This window comes from Podarcis raffonei, chromosome 14 (assembly GCF_027172205.1).
Source record: "Podarcis raffonei isolate rPodRaf1 chromosome 14, rPodRaf1.pri, whole genome shotgun sequence".
In the NCBI taxonomy this organism is placed as follows: Eukaryota; Metazoa; Chordata; class Lepidosauria; order Squamata; family Lacertidae; genus Podarcis; species Podarcis raffonei.
Window position 1 is genome coordinate 47,610,118 of NC_070615.1, and position 18,993 is coordinate 47,629,110.

Genomic DNA, 18,993 nt, shown 5'->3' on the forward strand with positions numbered 1-18,993 from the left:
GCAGGAGAGGAGGAGCACCCCCAAAATTGCTGTGCAAGGGCTTATAAAGACTTTTTGAAATTCCCATCCTGTAGATCAAGACCACCCCCAGAAACATTATGCATACATCACAGAAGGGGTGTAACCTAAGACCACCCCTCAGATACATCCCACCTACATCACAGAAATTTAAATGTTGTTTTTCTCTTGTCCTTGTTTATCTCCTGTCTGGCAGGTTACTTGATTGGATTTCCTGGGGAGCCTGGCCATTCTTTTGTAGTGGCAAAATACTTATTTCCTGGGCCAGGTCACAGGCTCACACCTTATTCATATCTTAAATGTGTCCTTAAGACAGGATTTGTGAGGAAAGAGACAATGGGGAGACTTTTCCAGTTTGACCTTGCAGAGCAAACATTTGGTCAGTTTAGGAATCAAAATGGTTCCAGGTTGGCCTTCCTGTGTTGATCTATGTATGTGTGGTTATGAACATTGCCATATATCTAAGACCATAAAATTCCTATCACATTGCGAAATGCCTCCGTTGGATACAGCCCAATAAGTCTTAAATAATAATAGCCAGTAGTAATATTACTGGTGCCCCACAGAGTTCAACAAAGCTTGTTCCTCAGGTAAGTGTGTAGAGGGAAAACCCACGTTTTTTAGGGGTCCAGGGCAAACATGTTGAGCTTTTTTAGGGGGAGCCAAACTTGTTGAGCTTCTTGGGGAGGCAGCAGTGATCTACCGGTAATCTACCACAGACGTCCAGTGATCTACCGGTAGATCACAATCTACCTGTTAGACGTGCCTGCCCTATACAAAAAAATTCAAGAATTCCTCTGGCAGTTTCATTACAACCCCACCCAAAAAGAGAGACCAGTTTGAAGGGGTTGTGTGCGCTCAGAAAGGCTCTCCACTGAAAAATTCACTTCGTGTACCCTGGTTCATTAAGTGCTGGTTTTTGTACGCGTAAATTAGATAAAATGGAATTTTGTAAAGGGATTGAGGGGGAGTTATGTAACACTTGCCTTTAAAATGCAAATGCGTGGAGTGGGTTTCACAAAGGGCTTTTCACGGTTCAATTTAAGGTGAACGAGATCTCAGTAATAAGAATATAATATAAATACAGATTCGTGGGTCCTGTTCGTTCCCTTTTCAAATAGAATTGCCTTCGCCCATCAATGTGCCCCCCGTTCATTTTGCACTCAGGAGAAATGGGTTTGATCAAGAGGCACAGAGAGTGAGCTTTGCAATTTGTCAAATCCATTTGCCCTCCCTTCCAATGTCCTGGAAAAAGCACAAGATGGTAATATGTGTGCCCCTGCTATTTAACCCTTCCTCTGCCTGCCCCGCTCTCCCCTGTGCTTGGTGCCTGAGGTGGCTGCCCCAGTCTGTCCAACGGTAGGGCCAACCTCAATTTGACAGAGGGAAATTGGTGCTTTGTGTGTGTATCAAACGACCCATGCAATCAAGGCTGAGCTAAGATCACAATGTCTGCTGCTTGCTGCGGTCAAAGGAGTAGATAGAGCTCACAGGGATGGGCAATGACCCGCAACCCCATGGGATTTCTTGGCTTGACTGTCCAGCCTCAGGCACAGCATTGATGGGACAACAGCCAGCCACCTTCTAAGGGGCAGGGGAGTTTGGCTGTCAATCCACGTGGGCAAGAAGGATGTGCAGTTTGAGCTGCGAAACAGCGATAGAGGATCAGAGGGGTGAGAATCCAGGGCAGAGGTGGGGAGACTGTCGCCCATTTGATGCTGCTGGACTACAATTCCCATCATCCATGGCCACCGGCCTGCTTGATGCTGCTGGACTACAATTCCCATCATCCATGGCCACCGGCCTGCTTGATGCTGCTGGACTGCAATTCCCATCATCCATGGCCACTGGCCTGCTTGACGCTGCTGGACTGCAATTCCCATCATCCATGGCCACTGGCCTGCTTGATGCTGCTGGACTGCAATTCCCATCATCCATGGCCACCAGCCTGCTTGACGCTGCTGGACTACAATTCCCATCATCCATGGCCACCGGCCTGCTTGATGCTGCTGGACTACAATTCCCATCATCCATGGCCACCGGCCTGCTTGATGCTGCTGGACTGCAATTCCCATCATCCATGGCCACTGGCCTGCTTGAGGCTGCTGGACTACAGTTCCCATCGTCCATGGCTACTGGCCTGCTTGATGCTGCTGGACTGCAATTCCCATCATCCATGGCCACTGGCCTGCTTGATGATGCTGGACTACAATTCCCATCGTCCATGGCCACTGGTCTGCTTGAGGCTGCTGGATTGCAATTCCCATCATCCATGGCCACTGGCCTGCTTGATGCTGCTGGACTACAATTCCCATCATCCATAGCCTTGGCCTGCTTGACACTGCTGGACTACAACTCCCATCGTCCTTGTTCATTGGCCCTCCTGCTGCTGCTGGACTACAACTCCCATCACCCCCTAGCATTGGCTTCCCTGCTGCTGCTGCTGTACTACAAATCCCATCATTCCTGACAATTGGTCATGCCAGCTGAGGCTGATAGGATTTGGAGTCCAACAGCCTCTAGAGAGCTCAGTTCCTGGTCAAAGGCATCAATAAGTGACAGGGAGCAGAAATCTGAGCAGTGCCTTTGCTCCTTAGATAAGTTACATGGACCTAGGAACAAACTCAGGTGATGAGTAAACCCCTCCTGAGACCCCCAGAGAGTGGCTGCCAGTCAGAGGAGACAACACTAGTCTAGATAGACCAATGGTTTGACTCAGGACAAGGCAACTTCCGTTGCTCCATCACCAACCTAAAGGGTTGGGGAGAGTTTAGCCCAGACAACATAGCCGCTGGTGTCGGATTTCAGCCAGAAAAACAGATATTTGTTTGCCTGAATGTGTCTCCCACGGTTTCTCGCTGCGGGACCTTTGCCCAGTCACTTTCTCAGAGCCTGGTCCACCTCGAGGTTAAAATGGACCAGGGAGAGAGAAAGAATCGCATGCGCTTCCCTGAGCCGATGGGAGAAAGAGGCAGGAGAGAAACACGATTAATAAATGAAATTTCCTGGCAAGATCTCTTTCTGTTCCCCTTTCGCTGGCATCATGGAAAGCAAAGGAACCCCAGGTGGCGCGAGTTGCCAAGATTGATTCCAGAATTGCTCACAAGACTCCTTGTTGCTGGTGCCCATAATAAGCACATAGCCATGGGGGGGGGTGGGGAGCAGTGACCCAGAAAAAAACCAAAACAGTGAAATTAAGGAGAGGTTGCTGGGTTTTTGCTGTTGAGAAGGGATGGTGGTAAAGGTTTTCAAAATGATTGATAGGGAAAGAAAGGACCTTTCCAGGCCATTTCAAGCCCATGGCTTGAACCTTGGGAACTGTAGTTTATCCTCCACAGCGCTATAAGTCCCAGCACCCGGAACATACCACAGTTCTCAGGATTCTTAGGGGGAAGGCATTTGCTTTAAATGAATGGGGTGAATGCAACCAGAGAGAGATGGATCGGGTTCCCCCTCTTTTTAAAGGAGAATTCAGAGTCACCTGGCAGAGCCGATTGGCATCGGGTTCACAGCCGACGAAAGAAAGGGCAGATTTCACATTAAAAACACTCCGATGCCACTTTGAGAGTCATGGAGAATGCTGGGGCCTGTAGTTTGTTAAAGTGGCTGGGAACTGTAGTTTAGGGAGCTACAGTTTAGGGAAGTTTTTAATGTTTGATGTTTTGTCGCATTTTTAATATTTTGTTGGGAGCCGTCCAGAGTGGCTGGGGAAACCCAGCCGGATGGGTGGGGTATAAATAATAAATTATTATTGTTATGTACTGAGTTGAATAGGATTCAGAATGCAGCAGTCTGATTGGTCCTAGAACAATAGGACCCAGAATGCAGTAGTCTGATTGGTCCACAGGAGCCACCCAATCCAGCTCCAGGTGGAAGTGAATCCACAACCGGATTGGCCTACAGGAGAATCCCGGAATTAGCCAATCACGTGGGGCCCATTGTGTAAATAAGGTATATAAAGCAGACATTCCGGGGGAACTTCCATTCCTCCTCACCACTATGAGCTGAATAAAGAGCATGAAATCCACTCTCAACTCCGAGTATATGTCATTATTATTATTATTATTATTATTATTATTATTATTATTCTGTGAGGACAGTTCCCTTTACAAATCTCGGTTCCCTGGGATTCTTTGGAAGAAACCATAGCTGTTAAAGTACAATTAGGAACGGTGCGAATGTGGGTAGAATCAAAATGTACTGAATTTGCAGCTGTAAGTTGCATTGATGGCCACCAGTTTATGGGATGCCTTTTAAAAAATGGAGGAAAGGTGATCAGACACCTTGGCTCAATTAAGCAGAACCTCAATGTTCAGAGGCATCCGTGTATCACAAAATATTAGCCGATAAAGAGGATTGCAATGCAGAGAGGATTGTTGGTTTCCTGGAGGTAGCTGGTGGACCTCTGTTGTGTTGGAAACAAACAGGTTGCTGGACCAGGTGGAATCAACTTCCATCAGCCTCTGCTAACATAGCCGGTGACTAGGGATGATGGGAGTTGTAGTCCAACAGTGGTAACAATCTGTGGTGGTTTTGTAGTAAGGTTAAAGCTTACTGGGAAATGATATATAATGAATTTAAAAAAGATGTTCAAAATACCGTACTTTTTGCTCTATAAGACTTACTTTTTCCCTCCTAAAAAGTAAGGGGAAATGTGTGTGCGTCTTATGGAGCGAATGCAGGCTGCGCTGCTATCCCAGAAGCCAGAACAGCAAGAGGGATTTCTGCTTTCGCTGCGCAGCGATCCCTCTTGCTGTTCTGGCTTCTGGGATTCAGAATATTTTTTTTCTTGTTTTCCTCCTCCAAAAACTAGGTGAGTCTTATGGTCTGGTGCGTCTTATAGAGCGAAAAATACAGTAACTTTTATTTTAAAAAACCAAAAGCTTTTCTTTTGGGAATTATAGGGCCAGAACTACCTAAATTGTATAGAAATTTATTTATGTTTGCTACTACAGCAGCAAGAATGTTACTTGCCCAAAAGTGGGGGGGGGGGGAGCAGAAGTCCCAGCAAAGGAAGAATGGATACAAAAACTTATGAAATATGCAGAAATGGTGAAACTTGCTGGAAGAATAAGAAATCAAGATAACAAACTCTTTATAAAAGAATGGAAATGGTTTATTGAATATTTACGGATAAATTGCAAACAGATAAAAACATTAGCAGGATTAGTGTAGTAGCCTGCAGTTTTGTAAGAGTATATATTTACAGTAGATAATTAAAGGAGTAAATTAAATGAATTTGGATATGCAGAAGATATGAAAAATCAACAACAAATGGTCACTGCTTTTTGTCTTGAATATATGCTATATGGTGATTTATGGACATAATAGGTATCTAAAGCCATTTGCCCATGTTGCCATGCAACCATGACTTACATCATAGGAGCCTACACAACACAAAACACTGTTGCTGTATGTAGGTTTTATTTTATTTGTTTTTTAGCTTATATTTTGGAAATGAGCTTACGGCCTCATCAACCCTAAATCTGGCCTCTGACTGGTAAATGGAACATCCATGTTGAGAAACATTCTACCTCTGAATAACAGAGCCCTGTGAAGCAAGGCCAGATTTAGGGTTGATGAGGCCGTAAGCTACTGAAGGTAATAGGGCCCTTTATGTGTCCAGCTGTCCTTTGTCAACAACAAATGGTCACTGCTTTTTGTCTTGAATATATGCTATATGGTGATTTATGGACATAATAGGTATCTAAAGCCATTTGCCCATGTTGCCATGCAACCAGTCCACGCAGAATGTAGGCACCCTATATATAGAAAGGAGCAAACCTGTGATATTTGAGGGAGCAGGCTAGCAGGTGGGGCCCATTACTTACATCATAGGAGCCGACACAACACAAAACACTGTTGCTGTATGTAGGTTTTATTTTATTTGTTTTTTAGCTTATATTTTGGAAATGTACATCCAGGGTTTTTTCCCCTTTACATTTTTTGGGAGCCCCTAAGAGAGTGGGGCCCTAAGCTATATAGCTTGTTCAGCTTACAGGTGAAACTTGAAAAATTAGAATATCGTGGAAAAGTTCCTTTCTTTCACTAATTCAACTTCAAAGGTGACACTCATATATGAGATAGACTCGTGACACGCAAAGCGAGATATGTCAAGCCTTGATTTGTTGTCATTGCGATGATCATGCGGTACAGCTGATGTAAACCCCAAATAAACAATCTCAGAAAATGAGAATATTCAAGGAAATCAGCAAAACAAGGATTGCAAAGCAAGCAGGATTGGACCTCTGAGAAGTAGAAGCATATCTTGCTTTGCATGTCATGAGTTGATCCCATATATTAGTTTCACCTTTTAAGTTGAATTACTGAAATAAAGAGGAACTTTTCCACGATACTCTAATTTTTCGAGTTTCACCTGTATACATAATTCTGGCACTGCCTGAGAGGTTAGCGAGGCTCCGAGCAGGAGACTAGGGGCATCATGGCTGAACCACTGCGCCCCCTTTTTTCTGAAGCAACTGCAAATGTCGCACCGGAGCGAATGGATCTGTCACCCTGTCCCGGCTGCACTGCCAGCAGGTCAGCGACCTCAGCGTGCTCTGGAGGAGAAGAAAGGTCAGCCAAGATTTGCCAGGCGCCGCGTGCGAGTCTCCAGCTCCCAATCAGCCCACTTTGAACCTCTCTCTGCCTGTGTACAGTACAAAGTCCAGGCCTGCCAGGAACCAGCTTAAATGAATTAGCCGGTCTCTTTCGAGCTTCCACCAGCTCAAGAACGAACAATCTTGCAAAGGTCAGTGTCAGAATTCTAATATCTATTCCCTTTCTCTCTCTCTCTCTCTCTCTCTCTCTCTCTCTCTCTCTCTGTGTTGGAAGTCATTCATACGTTCCATACACTCCGGCCATTTACAGACCCTGTTTTTATTTCTCTATAAGATTTACAGGCATACAAATCGCAAACACACAAATCACATGCATTTCCAATACAGTACTCATATATGTTTGACTTCCCTTCTCCCTTTTTGTGGTTCCTTTTTAATTTTTTTTTTTAAGACTGCATTTTCCACATTTTAAAGCCATTCTTTAATTTCTTTTGATCATGTTTAACTGCTTGGTTTACGTTAACCCTGCTAATTAACTTACTTGCATACAAGAATTTTTCAGATATTCCACAATTTCCCCCCAATCTTTAATAATTTCTTCTTCTTCTTGGTTTCTTATTACACCTGTTAAACAGATGCTGTTTTCTGCTAAATCACCATCTCACTTGCCCTGATTTTTGTCTTTACTGTCTTGTTTTTTAATCTTTATTTGTAACTTTTTTGTGTTTACTGTGTTTCATTTGGCTCGAAACGCTTATAAAACCACTTGACAAATGTTTCTGAAATGTGAAGCTGTATATAAATTTGCTTTTTAAAAAAGTATGTGATGAAAAGATAACCACCTCATCTTGTAAATCGGGACACGGTGCAGGTGCAGAGGAAGCTTACAATATTGTCAGTCAAGCCGCTGTTGCAAAAAAATAGCAGCTAATAAATTTAATAAATAATAAAATAATAATAATAATAATGTTGTTGTTGTTGTTGTTGTTGTTTAGTCGTTTAGTCGTGTCCGACTCTTCGTGACCCCATGGACCAGAGCACGCCAGGCACCTCTGTCCTCCACTACCTCCCGCAGTTTGGTCAAACTCATGCTGCTAACCTCGAAAACACTATCCAACCAATAATAATAATAATAATAATAATAATAATAATAATAATAAATAATAATAATCCTAATAATGTCTACTCAGAAGTAAGTCCTGTTGAACTCACTGGGACTTACTCCCAGGCTAGTGGGCTTAGGACTGGAACCTCCCCAACCCCCAATTTATTTTTACGTATACCCTTTAAAAAACCCTGTAACGTGTGCATGCCAAGACACGTGTTTACCGCTGTACCAAGGAGCGGGGCTTGTATTCTGTCAGGAATTGGAGGCGTCGTGCGTGAAGCTGCCGAGACCCTCCCCCTGCACACGTGCACGGAGGCTGACCCGAAGCTGTTTCGATTCATTGCCAAAGAAGCCCATTTTCTGCCCGAGGATCCCCGTCCCGCGCGGCTTGCTGGGTTTTGCAGTTCGCCTCGAACAGCTGCTGCCGGCGAAGCCTGGAGGGCGTTGGTGGAAGGCAACTACATTTCCCAGCGTGCTTTGCGAGACGCTTGGCGCGACCGGGCAACCAGGAAGCTCCCTCATTTGCAAATGGCATTGCATCAGGGTGCTCAATGCAACCTCCAGCTGTGTCCTTCGGGAATTCCTGTGCGAATTGTATAAAGGTGCAATCATTTAAGCTGCAGTCCTGAATGCATCTCTCGCTGTGTTATTTGGATTGCTGCGAAGGGCTGAGTAATGTGGATTATAGCCAGGTATATCTCAATATATGTATGCATATTTTGGAAAAAATGATTGTATTTTGATTTGCAAAAAGAGGCGTTTCCCAAAGGAGAGGCGGCTTGGGGGAGAGACAGAACCCCTCGCGGCCCCGTGGATGCAGCCAGCAGGGCTGCAGTAGAAAGCAGCAGCACACGCTATTTCCTTTTGCTGGGCTCCCGTGGAAGACGTTTTGCATTCAGTGGCTATTAACGTCTTAGAAAAAGAAAGAAAGAAAACTAGAACTCTCTCAGGCAGAGATACCCAACAAGAGTCTGGCAGCAGGCATAAGAAGCCGCCTTAAAACTGAGTCGGATCATTGGTCCATGTAGCTCATGACTGTCTACTCTGGCAGGCAGCAGCTCTCCAGAGTTTTCGAATATGGCTGGGGTTTGAATCCGGAGGTCTTTTTGCATGCAGAGCAGCAGGCGATATACTCCTGTCCTGCTGACAATTTCAGCATTAGGTGAAAGCCATTTGGGGGAAGACATGGTGAGACGCGGGTGGCGCTGTGGTCTAAACCACTGAGCCTAGGGCTTGCCAATCAGAAGGTCGGCAGTTTGAATCCCCACAACGGGGTGAGCTCCCATTGCTCGGTCCCTGCTCCTGCCAACCTAGCAGTTCAAAAGCACGCAGTGCAAGTAGATAAATAGGTACCACTCCGGTGGGAAGGTAAACAGCGTTTCCATGCGCTGCTCTGGTTCGCCAGAAGCGGTTTAGTCATACTGGCCACATGGCCCGGAAGCTGTCTGCGGACAAACGCCGGCTCCCTCGGCCTAGAGAGAGAGATGAGCGCACAACCCCAGAGTCGTCCACGACTGGACCTAATGGTCAGGGGTACGTTTACATTTGCCTTTTATGGCTGTTAAAAGTACAGTCATACCTCAGGTTACAGATGCTTCAGGTTGCATTTTTTCGGGTTGCGGACCACCAAAACCCGGAAGTACTGGAACGGGTTACTTCCGGGTTTCGGCGGTGGCGCATGCGCAGAAAAGCTAAATTGCGCTTTGCGCACGGGCAGAAGCACCGAATCACAACCTGTGCAGATGCAGGTTGTGGACGCTGCGGGTTGTGAATGTGCATCCCGCACGGATGACGTTCGCGACCCGAGCATCCACTGTACTGTAGGAATGGTGCAAATGTGGGTAGAATAAAAATGTACTGAATTTGCAGTTGTAAGTTGCATTGATGGCCACTAGTTTATGGGATGCCTTTAAAAAAATGGAGGAAAGGCGATCAGGCACCTTGGCTTAATTAAGCAGAACCTCAATGTTCAGAGGCAGCAGTATATCACAAAATATTAGCTGATAAAGAGGATTGCAATGCAGAGAGGATTCTTGGTTTCCTGGAGGTAGCTGATGGACGTCTGTTGTGTTGTAAACAAATAGGTTTCTTGGAGGTCTTTTTGCATGCAGAGCCGGCGATATCCCCTTGTCCTGCTAATCAGCCACAAATTTCAGCATTTCCCAGTCTGCAAAGGGTGCTGTGTCTCGTTGCAACATCCTGTAACTTTCCCTCTCCTCTTGCGCCCTTTGTGTTGCCTTCATCAGTTATCTTTTCAGGGAACTCTACGCTCTGCCCCCACCCCAAGCCTTTCTGAGGCTATCTTGACCTGGGAAAACATGTACAGTATTTCAAAGTTGGGGAGGAAAACGCACGTGGGTTAGACTCGCCTCCTGCTGCCTGGTGCCAAAATTCTCATCTGGGAGAAAGCAGCGTCCCGTAAGTTAAACAAATTTGTGCTTTGTTGGCTTAAGAGCTGTGGGTGCTTCTTACTTATGGAGCATTCACCCTGATTTGCTTTCAGAGGGAGATGAATCTTTCAACCTTACAGGATTTTTTCCACAGTGCAGTTCTGTGTAAATTTATTTGGAAGCTAAATCTTGTTGTTTTCAGTGACGGTCGTCGCCTAGATAAACCTGTTCTCCTCCAGATGTTGTTCTGCTCCATAGAATCAGAGAATATCCCTTCTTGGAACCTGAAGCCATGGGTTCGAGTCCTGCCCCCACCATCCCTTTCTCAGGCTGATAGGAGCTGGCGTCCATTGACATCCGTAGGACCACAAATTGCCCCCGAAAGTGTGTTGTTTAGGCCTGCAGTCTTAGAGTGCTTCCATTTGACCTTTCAATTGAGCGTTCACCCTGATTTGTTTACAAGGAAATTAATGGCATTACATCAGAGGAAGTGTTACTCACACTTTCCAGTTCATTTTCACATAACTTAATGCAAAAAAATTCTGATCTTTTGGAGATGTGTTGCCCCAGACATCCCAATCAATTATAAGTCTGCATGTGATTGAATCCCACCTGAGAATAGCGAATTAAGTGCCTTTTTGTTTTCTGAAGTGTGGTGTAGTGGTTAAGAGCGGTAGTCTCGTAATCTGGTGAACCGGGTTCGATTCCCTGCTCCTCCACATGCAGCTGCTGGGTGACCTTGGGCCAGTCACACTTCTCTGAAGTCTCTCAGCCCCACTCACCTCACAGAGTGTTTGTTGTGGGGGAGGAAGGGAAAGGAGATTGTTAGTCGCTTTGTGACTCCTTCAGGTAGTGATAAAGCGGGATATCAGATCCAAACTCCTCTTCTTCTTCCCTTAAGGATGGCATCTTTGGTGATATATAAAAATATGAGTGAAATAACAAGCAGCTTTCAGTTTGCGTTTGGTAAAGGAAGTTTAGGCTTCTGTGCTGGAACCTTCTGCCATTGTTTCTCCCCACCTCTGTCCCTCCAGAACTGAAAGGTGATAAATTGCTATTTCTTCTAAGAATTAATGGAGGTCGTTCTGCTGGGGACTGGGTGCCCTTTGGGTTTCTTTCTGGGAACAAGGGCCTTGGGAGATAATTGTGAAAAATTGGCAATGAACTTTGGAGCAAAAAGAATCTGGAGTCTTACGGCATTCACAGGGAGCATGGGTTGTTGTTTTTAGCTACACTGCGGACAAAGAACTGAAGAAAGAACAAATACCTATTGCCGACTTTTTCTTAAGCTAATGCGTGGATTGCAGGAAGAAAGTGGTCAGAGAAAAGTACCCCCTCCCAACACCATAGCACTAGAACTGAATGTTGGAAGGTTCAGGAGAGGCAAAAGAATGGATTTCTACAAACAGTGCGTAGTTAAACTATGGAACTCACTGCCACATGAAGCAGTGATGGCCTGGATGAAAATAAGATTAGACAAATTCATGGAGGATAAGGCTGTCAATGGCAACTAGTTTATGATGCTCAGCTCTGCCTCCACGGTTGAAGGCAGTGATGCTTCTGAATACAAGTTGCTGGAGAGCATGGAGGTCTTGCGTCCTTCTGGTTGCCCACTGTGAGAACAGGATGCTGGACTAGATGGGCCATTGGCCTGATCCAGCAGACTTTCCTTATGATCTTAATGGGTGCCAAGAGTGGCTTCTTGGAGAGCCTCTGCCTGTCAGAGTTGGTTAGTCCTCTGCCTAATAATAATAATAATAATAATAATAATAATAATAATATTTATACCCCGCCCTTCCCAGTTCAGAAAACCAGGCTCAGGGCAGTTAACAACAAATTTAAAACACTTAATTGATGCAACAAAAAACAGCATAAAATACAATATAAAACGTGAATAACAATAAGTTCAGAATTCAAAGATCTATTCAGGAGGGAAATCCATCCAATAAACATTAGATGATCACCAGGGCTAGCTGGCTGAATTAGTCCTACTTGGGCCAGCGAGGAGACCAGGGGAGAATGAGCTGTGGGATCCCAGAGTGGGTAATCTTCATAAAAAGGGGAGGGGGAGGGAAGGAAGGGGAATAAAAAATTAGGCTAAGTTCAAATTGAAAGCCAGGCGGAATAGCTCTGTCTTACAGGCCCTGTGGAAGGAAGTTAAATCCCGCAGGGCCCTGGTCTCATGGGACAGGACATTCCACCAGGTCGGAGCCATCACTGAGAAGGCTCTGGCCCTGGTGGAGGATAGTCTGACTTCCTTAGGGCCTGGGACCTCTAAACTATGATTATTCATGGACCTTAAGGTCCTCTGCAGGGCTTACCAGGAGAGGCGGTCCCGTAAATACGAGGGCCCTAAGCCACAAAGATCTGTCCTGGTGAATGACAGTTAGCTTCATAAGTTTGCATGCGCTCTGGACTTCACGAAGGCTGGTTTCAAAAACCTTAAGGACCCCCAGGGTGAGATTCTATGGTCAGAAAGACTCAATGAGAAGGAAATCCAAGATGAATGGGAGTTTCCTAAAGGTGAAATATTGAAGGCCCAAATGCAGACAGTTCCAACAAGAAAGAAAAGCGGGAGGCATCTAAGGAAACCATTGTGGCTGCTTAAGGAGCTTGCAGATGAGCTGTGAGTTAAGAAGGGCACGTATAAGAAATGGAAGAAAGGGGAAATAACAAAGGAGGAATATACACGAGTAGCCAACAGTTGCAGGGGGAAAGTCAGGCTGGCTAAAGCTCAGAATGAGCTCAGGCTTGCAAGAGTGGTTAAAAATAATAATAAAGGTTTGTTTGGCTATGTTCGAAGGAAGAGGAAGAACAAGCAAGCGGTAGGTCCTCTGCGTGGGGAACGTGGAGAAATGCAATTGGGTGACAGAGAAAAGGTGGATCTATTCAACACCTACTTTGCCTCCATCTTTACCCAAAAGGAAAGTGATGCGCAGCCTGGTGATAACACAATGTAAATATTCACAAACTGTGTGTGTAAATATGTAAATGCTATATACTTAAATGTTTAAATATATACATGCAGTGTGCTGTTAGGTGCTTACAGAGGCATGAGGCTAAGGTTGGGAAATCAATCAATCAATCAATCAATCTAGTTCACATTTAAAGACTTGCCTGCCTAATGCACACTTTTGGAAGCTGTACATAAACCGAAGCCACAGCAATCCTTTGAAAATTCACCTTTCTCCCAATCTTCAACACAGTTCTCAGTCCAGTGAGTGTGTACCAACATGCATGTACAGTGGTACCTCGGGTTAAGTACTTAATTCGTTCCGGACGTCCGTTCTTAACCTGAAACTGTTCTTAACCTGAAGCACCACTTTAGCTAATGGGGCCTCCTGCTGCCACCGCGCCGCTGGAGAACGATTTCTGTTCTCATCCTGAAGCAAAGTTCTTAACCTGAAGCACTACTTCTGGGTTAGCAGAGTATGTAACCTGAAGCGTATGTAACCTGAGATACCACTGTACTAGGGTAGAAAGCATGCATTGAAATTGCTTTTATGAGTATATGCGGCAAAAATGAGTATATTCAGCAAAATTGTATACATAAATGTATATGAAGAGAGATTTATGTGGAGGTGCTGATGAATATTCATGAGATCCCCCCCAATTACAACTGTTATTATTATTATTATTATTCCTTCTCCACAATGATTGATATGTATGGTCAAAACAAAAAAATATTTTCCTTCCAGTAGCACCTTAAAGACCAACTAAGTTAGTTCTTGGTATGAGCTTTCGTGTGCATGCACACTTCTTCAGATACAGTATCTGAAGAAGTGTGCATGCACACGAAAGCTCATACCAAGAACTAACTTAGTTGGTCTTTAAGGTGCTACTGGAAGGAAAATATTTTTTTGTTTTGACTATGGCAGACCAACACGGCTACCTATCTGTAACTGATATGTATGGGTAAGCCATGGTTAGCATCCCAGACATTCAGACCAACCATGGTTTGTGCCCCTTCTCTACCTCCACCCCCTGTTTTCTGGGAACCCTAAGATGTTTCCCAAACAGCAGTTCCCAATGGTAGATCAGTGTCCCAAACCATGGTTTTGTTGGTACACCTGGAATGCAAAGTATAGTTCAGAGTCTCAAGTATGATTAGCCCAAACCACGCGGTTTGTGTTTCATCTGAAGCAGCCCTGTGTGGAAGCTCTTGCTGGGCGCTACACCTGGTTGCCCCAACTAACTTCCACTGTCCTTTGCAGGTTGATCTCTCGGCCATGTCTCTGCTCCTTGATTTCGTGGATGTGACCGACCCCAGCTTTGGGATAGCTGTCCTCTGCATCGCCTTTAACCCGCTTTTCTGGAATCTGGTATGTTTTGTTTATTTTGCCGATTCACTGACCGGGAGTTGTATTTTTAGGTTTTCTGCCTGTCAGAGGGAGTCACCATGGTTTGGCCTAGTTCTGCACCAGCGCTTCCTCTCTTAGTGAACTTTTTCAATGAGTGATGGGTTTTCTTTGTTTCCTCCTCCAGTGCTTGAATGCCCTTGACTCTTTGAACTCTTCCTTTGCTTTCTCCCGTTATGATTTTTTTTATTATTCTTACTGTTCTGAGGAGACACAGAGGCTGCAATCAATTGCTTTTACTCTGCCATGATTGCACGGCGCGGGGATTGAAAAGCCAATCAGTTGGAAAGCGGTGATCTCAGGATAGTGCTGGCAAGCCACAGTTGATGAGCTCTGCAGAGGCAAGCAGGAGTGCACAAGAAAATGTTTGTCCAAGACCTGCAAATCTTAAGACTGCCTCTTTCCCATGCAAGTCAACCTCTCTTGACTTGGTCTTTGTCATGTACTCTGGCCACAATCCTCCGTCTAGCTCAGAGGCAGACATCCACCCATCACAGGACCAGCAAACCCTTCTTCTGTTTGGATGACAGCCCTGCAGCCATCCCTCACTGCCTCCATGCTGTAGGAGCCAGTGGTTACAAACTAGGTCTGTTTAAAGGAACAGACAGCTGCTCATATGGGGTGGGGCTAAGAGGACCAGGCCATCCAGCCTTCAGCAGATCTCAGAAGAGTTCAGCATGCAGCTGAGGCAACAGATCTCCCAGAGGGAGTCCTAGCAAGCTCTCTCTGCTGGGAGCTCTCCAGGGTGCTGACAAGATGCATTTTTGCTCCACTGTGCATGCTACCACCCTGGTCAGGATCTGGCAGTTCCGACTACATGTGACTGGACTGCCTGACTTCCCTTGACCCCGCTGTCTGGGCTGCCCTATCGGTGAGTGTCATGGTGCTGACACAGCTCTCCTGGAAGTAGGTGCGACATCCTTGCTCCATTTGCCTTTGTGTGTGTGTGTGTGTGTGTGTGTGTGTGCGTGTGTGTGAAGTCCACTCAGTAGCAGTGAGGGTGCAGAGCAGCCTTTCTCAACCTGTGGTTCCCCAGATGTTGTTGAACTACAACTCCCATCACCCCTAGCTAGCAAGGCCAGAGCTCAGGGATGATGGGCATTGTAGTCCAACAACATCTGGGGACCCACAGGTTGAGAACCGCTGGTGTAGAGTCTTCACTGCAGCTGCCCCTAGGCTCTAGAATGACCTGGTGGTGGACGCCAGGAGTAACTCCGCCTTTTCACGCTACAAGACCCAGCCTATTTGGGGCTTCTCTTGGTAGCCAATCTGAGAGAAGGGACGGTGCTGGGTTTATTTATTTATTTTTCACTAGGTGCTAGATTTTTCCTTTTTTGCCTAGTTTTTGTTGTCTAGCAACCAAGAGAGCTACATCCCTTTCCCCAAACTCAACAGGAAGGCAGGAAGCTGCCTTGTCTACTGATCCATGTGGCTTGGGTCCGTCCCACCAGCCTTCTAGAAACTTCTATTTCTGCCAGTCCCAAAATTTGATGGATGTTTCACCCTGGCAGGAGCCTCTGCAGCTACCCCTGAAGTTTCACTTTGTGTAAGTGCTGGCGAATGCTCGACGTGATAGCTACAGGGGCAGCCAGAAGATCAAGGCAGGAAGGGGCATTAAAATTCCAATTTAGCAGCAGCAAGATGACTAAGAGGAAATGAGCTTCGCTAATTTTCTGGAGCCCCTCTAGTCTCATTGGCGGGGCATTAAGAAGTACGAACAAACAACTAGAGACTGAGCAGGATATGCCACCCACCATGCCGAGATATTAGATGAATTACCCGCAGCGGCTGTCAGGAAAAAAAGAAGGCATTGACAACAGAGTTATCGGAACAAAGGGAGGGAGGGAGCAAGTGCTGAGGGAGAAATGGAAGCTGGGTAAACAGTTGCAGTCAGATGACTTCTGGGATAGGGCAATTTTTTTTTTTTTCTTTTTACCTTTGGTCAGTCTTTATTGAGTTAAAATGAATACATCCATACAGTATATGCCATTACAAGCTTAGACAACTTAAGAAAGAAAGAAAAGAAAAACGTGAAATAAGGACAAGTGTATAAAAATCACTGGAAGGACAGATCGTGAAGCTGAGGCTCCAATACTTTGGCCATCTCATGAGAAGAGAAGACTCCCTGGAGAAGACACTGATGCTGGGAAAGATGGAGGGCACAAGGAGAAGGGGCAACAGAGGACGAGATGGTTGGATAGTGTTTTCGAGGTTACCAGCATGAGTTTGACCAAACTGCGGGAGGTAGTGGAGGACAGAGGTGCCTGGCGTGCTCTGGTCCATGGGGTCACGAAGAGTCGGACACGACTAAACGACTAAACAACAACAACAATAAAAATCAAGTAAAAAAGAAGAGAAAAAACAGGAAGATCATTTTGGGATGTTCATCTTCACCACCGAGATTCTACCCCATAGCGAGAGATGTAATTTATTCCACGTTTCCATTTCCCCCCTTAATCTCCTTCCACGCTTTGACATAATTATCCTCATATAGGTTGATACTTTTTGTTGAAATCCAGACCCCTAGATATTTTAATTTATTCTTTTATCTCTAAGCCTGTCATTTCTTGAAGTTCTTTGTTCTCTCCTGTACTTAGATTTTTAGTTAGCATTTTAGTTTTTGGGTAGTTTACTTTTAGGCCTGCCATATTTCCATATATTTTAATTAATTCCAATGCCACAGGAATGCTTTGCTCCAGATCTTGTGTTGTTATTATTAAGTCATCTGCGAATGCCCTGACTTTATAGGATTTCCCCCCCAATTACAACTCCTCTGCTATGGATGCTTTATGGTCCTTGACCACTGGCTACGCTGGCAGGCAGGGTGACAGGAGCGAACCAGTAGCAGATGACATGCGGTAAGTGGAGTTCCCCCTTTATTAGAAAGAAGAAGAGGAAAAAACCAGGATCTGCAAAGGAGTGTCAGGCCTAATGAGCACAGCCACTCTTTTTTTGGTAGGTCTTGCCTCTATGAAGCAGTTGCTGAGACAGAAGGTTCCCACAGATCATAGCTGTCAACCGTCCCTTATTTGGCGGGAAAGTCCCTTATCCCAGCACCGTGCCCCGCTGCTGTCCCTTATTGATGATGTCCCTTATATTTCCCGGGTTTCAAAGGAAGCAGCTCCTCTCCCTCCCTCCCTGCCGGCCAGGGAGGAGGGAGGCTCCAACTGTGTTGCTTGGCTGCGTTGCTCACCCAATAAGAAGTCTAACGACTGGTGGGTGGAGCTTGCATGCCTTGTCCTGATCAAATCGGCTGTGTTGCCTGGGGACTCACCTTTGCTCAGCACTTCCCAGCGGAGAGATGACAGTGGTTTTCCTTGAGGCTTGAGGCTTCGTTTGGCTGCTGGCTGGGCTTTCTGCCTTTGGCTCGGAGGGGCTCAGAAGTTGAACATACATGTGCCCAGAAAATCCCTTATTTTGGCTGCTGATCCCTTATTTTCAAGGCCGCTGGTCCCTTATTTTCAAATCTGTAAGTTGACAGCTGTGCCACAGATGCCTAAGTCCCATCTTTTCCAGGGCTTTTCACCAGCAATTGGTGCCTGTGTGAAGCCTGTCACTGCCTGTTTCAGCCCCCTCCTGGTTCTGGGAGACGAGGGTGTGGAGGGAACGGGGAGACACCCAGGCCTCTTCACCAGCCAGATTCATTTCTGCCTCTTGGCCTCCCTCCAACCATTCACCTGCTTCAGCTTCTGCCTCTGATTCTGGGCTGCTCTCTGCCACAGACTCTCCCTGCTCACAAAGCCCTGTTCCTTCTCCTGATCTTCTCCCTCTTCCCACCCATCATTGCCCCACCAGTACGCCCTGGGCTCTGAGCCTTCTTCCCTTCGTGGTTCCCCAGCTAGTTCCTCTCACAACACTTTTGTGTCCAACCAGTCCAGGACACAGGGTCTGATGGGAACTGGGAGTCCAGCCACGTCTAGAGGACCTCAGGTTACTTCTCCCTGAGTGAGGAGGAGCTTGGCTGAGTAGGAGGGTTTGGAGAAGACATCTGTCTGGAGCTCTGGTGAGCGAGTGCCCACTGAAGAGCACAAGAAGAGCCTGCTAGATCTTGCCACTGCTTGTGGGGAACCTGGAAGCAGGATTTGAGCACAAGAGCAACTCTCCCCTCCTGTGGCTTCCAGCAGCTGGTACTCAGAAGCATTACTGCCACTAAGCATGGAGGCAGAGCACAGCTGTCAAGGCTAGTAGCCATTGATAGCTTTCTCCTCCTCCAGTTGCCTTGCAAAGCTATCTAAGATGGTGGCCATCACTGCCTCCTTGGAAGAAATGGTTGTAATAATAATAGTAATATTTTTTTATTTATACCCCGCCCTTCCTGGTTCAAAAACCGGGCTCAGGGCAGCCAACAACAAATTTAAAACACTTAATTGTAAAAGCAGCATAAAGTACAGTATAAAAACATGAATAACAATAAAATTCAAAATTCAGAAATCAATTTAGGGGAAATAAGCATTAGATAATCCCCAGGGCTAGCTGGCTGAATTGGTCCTACTTGGTCCAGCGAGGAGGCCAGGGGAGAATTAGCTGTGGGGTCCCAGAGCGGGTGATCTTCATAAAAG

The 18,993-nt window shown here is 45.9% G+C and overlaps 1 protein-coding gene across 4 annotated transcripts in view; it reads left to right on the top strand.

Moving 5' to 3' along the window:
• Positions 1-6,614: 6,614 nt before the first annotated feature.
• Positions 6,615-18,993, top strand: part of PEMT (phosphatidylethanolamine N-methyltransferase) — a 92,372-nt gene continuing 79,993 nt past the window's right edge. For 2 of the 4 annotated variants that reach the window (XM_053364807.1, XM_053364806.1), the window contains exons 1-2: positions 8,256-8,378; positions 14,291-14,398. In XM_053364807.1, coding sequence (XP_053220782.1) covers positions 8,316-8,378; positions 14,291-14,398 — 171 coding nt within the window. In that variant the 5' untranslated portion in view covers positions 8,256-8,315. Of the gene's footprint in view, positions 6,770-8,255; positions 8,379-14,290; positions 14,399-18,993 lie in introns of those variants that run through there. The other 2 variants (XM_053364808.1, XM_053364809.1) reach the window with 2 other exon arrangements.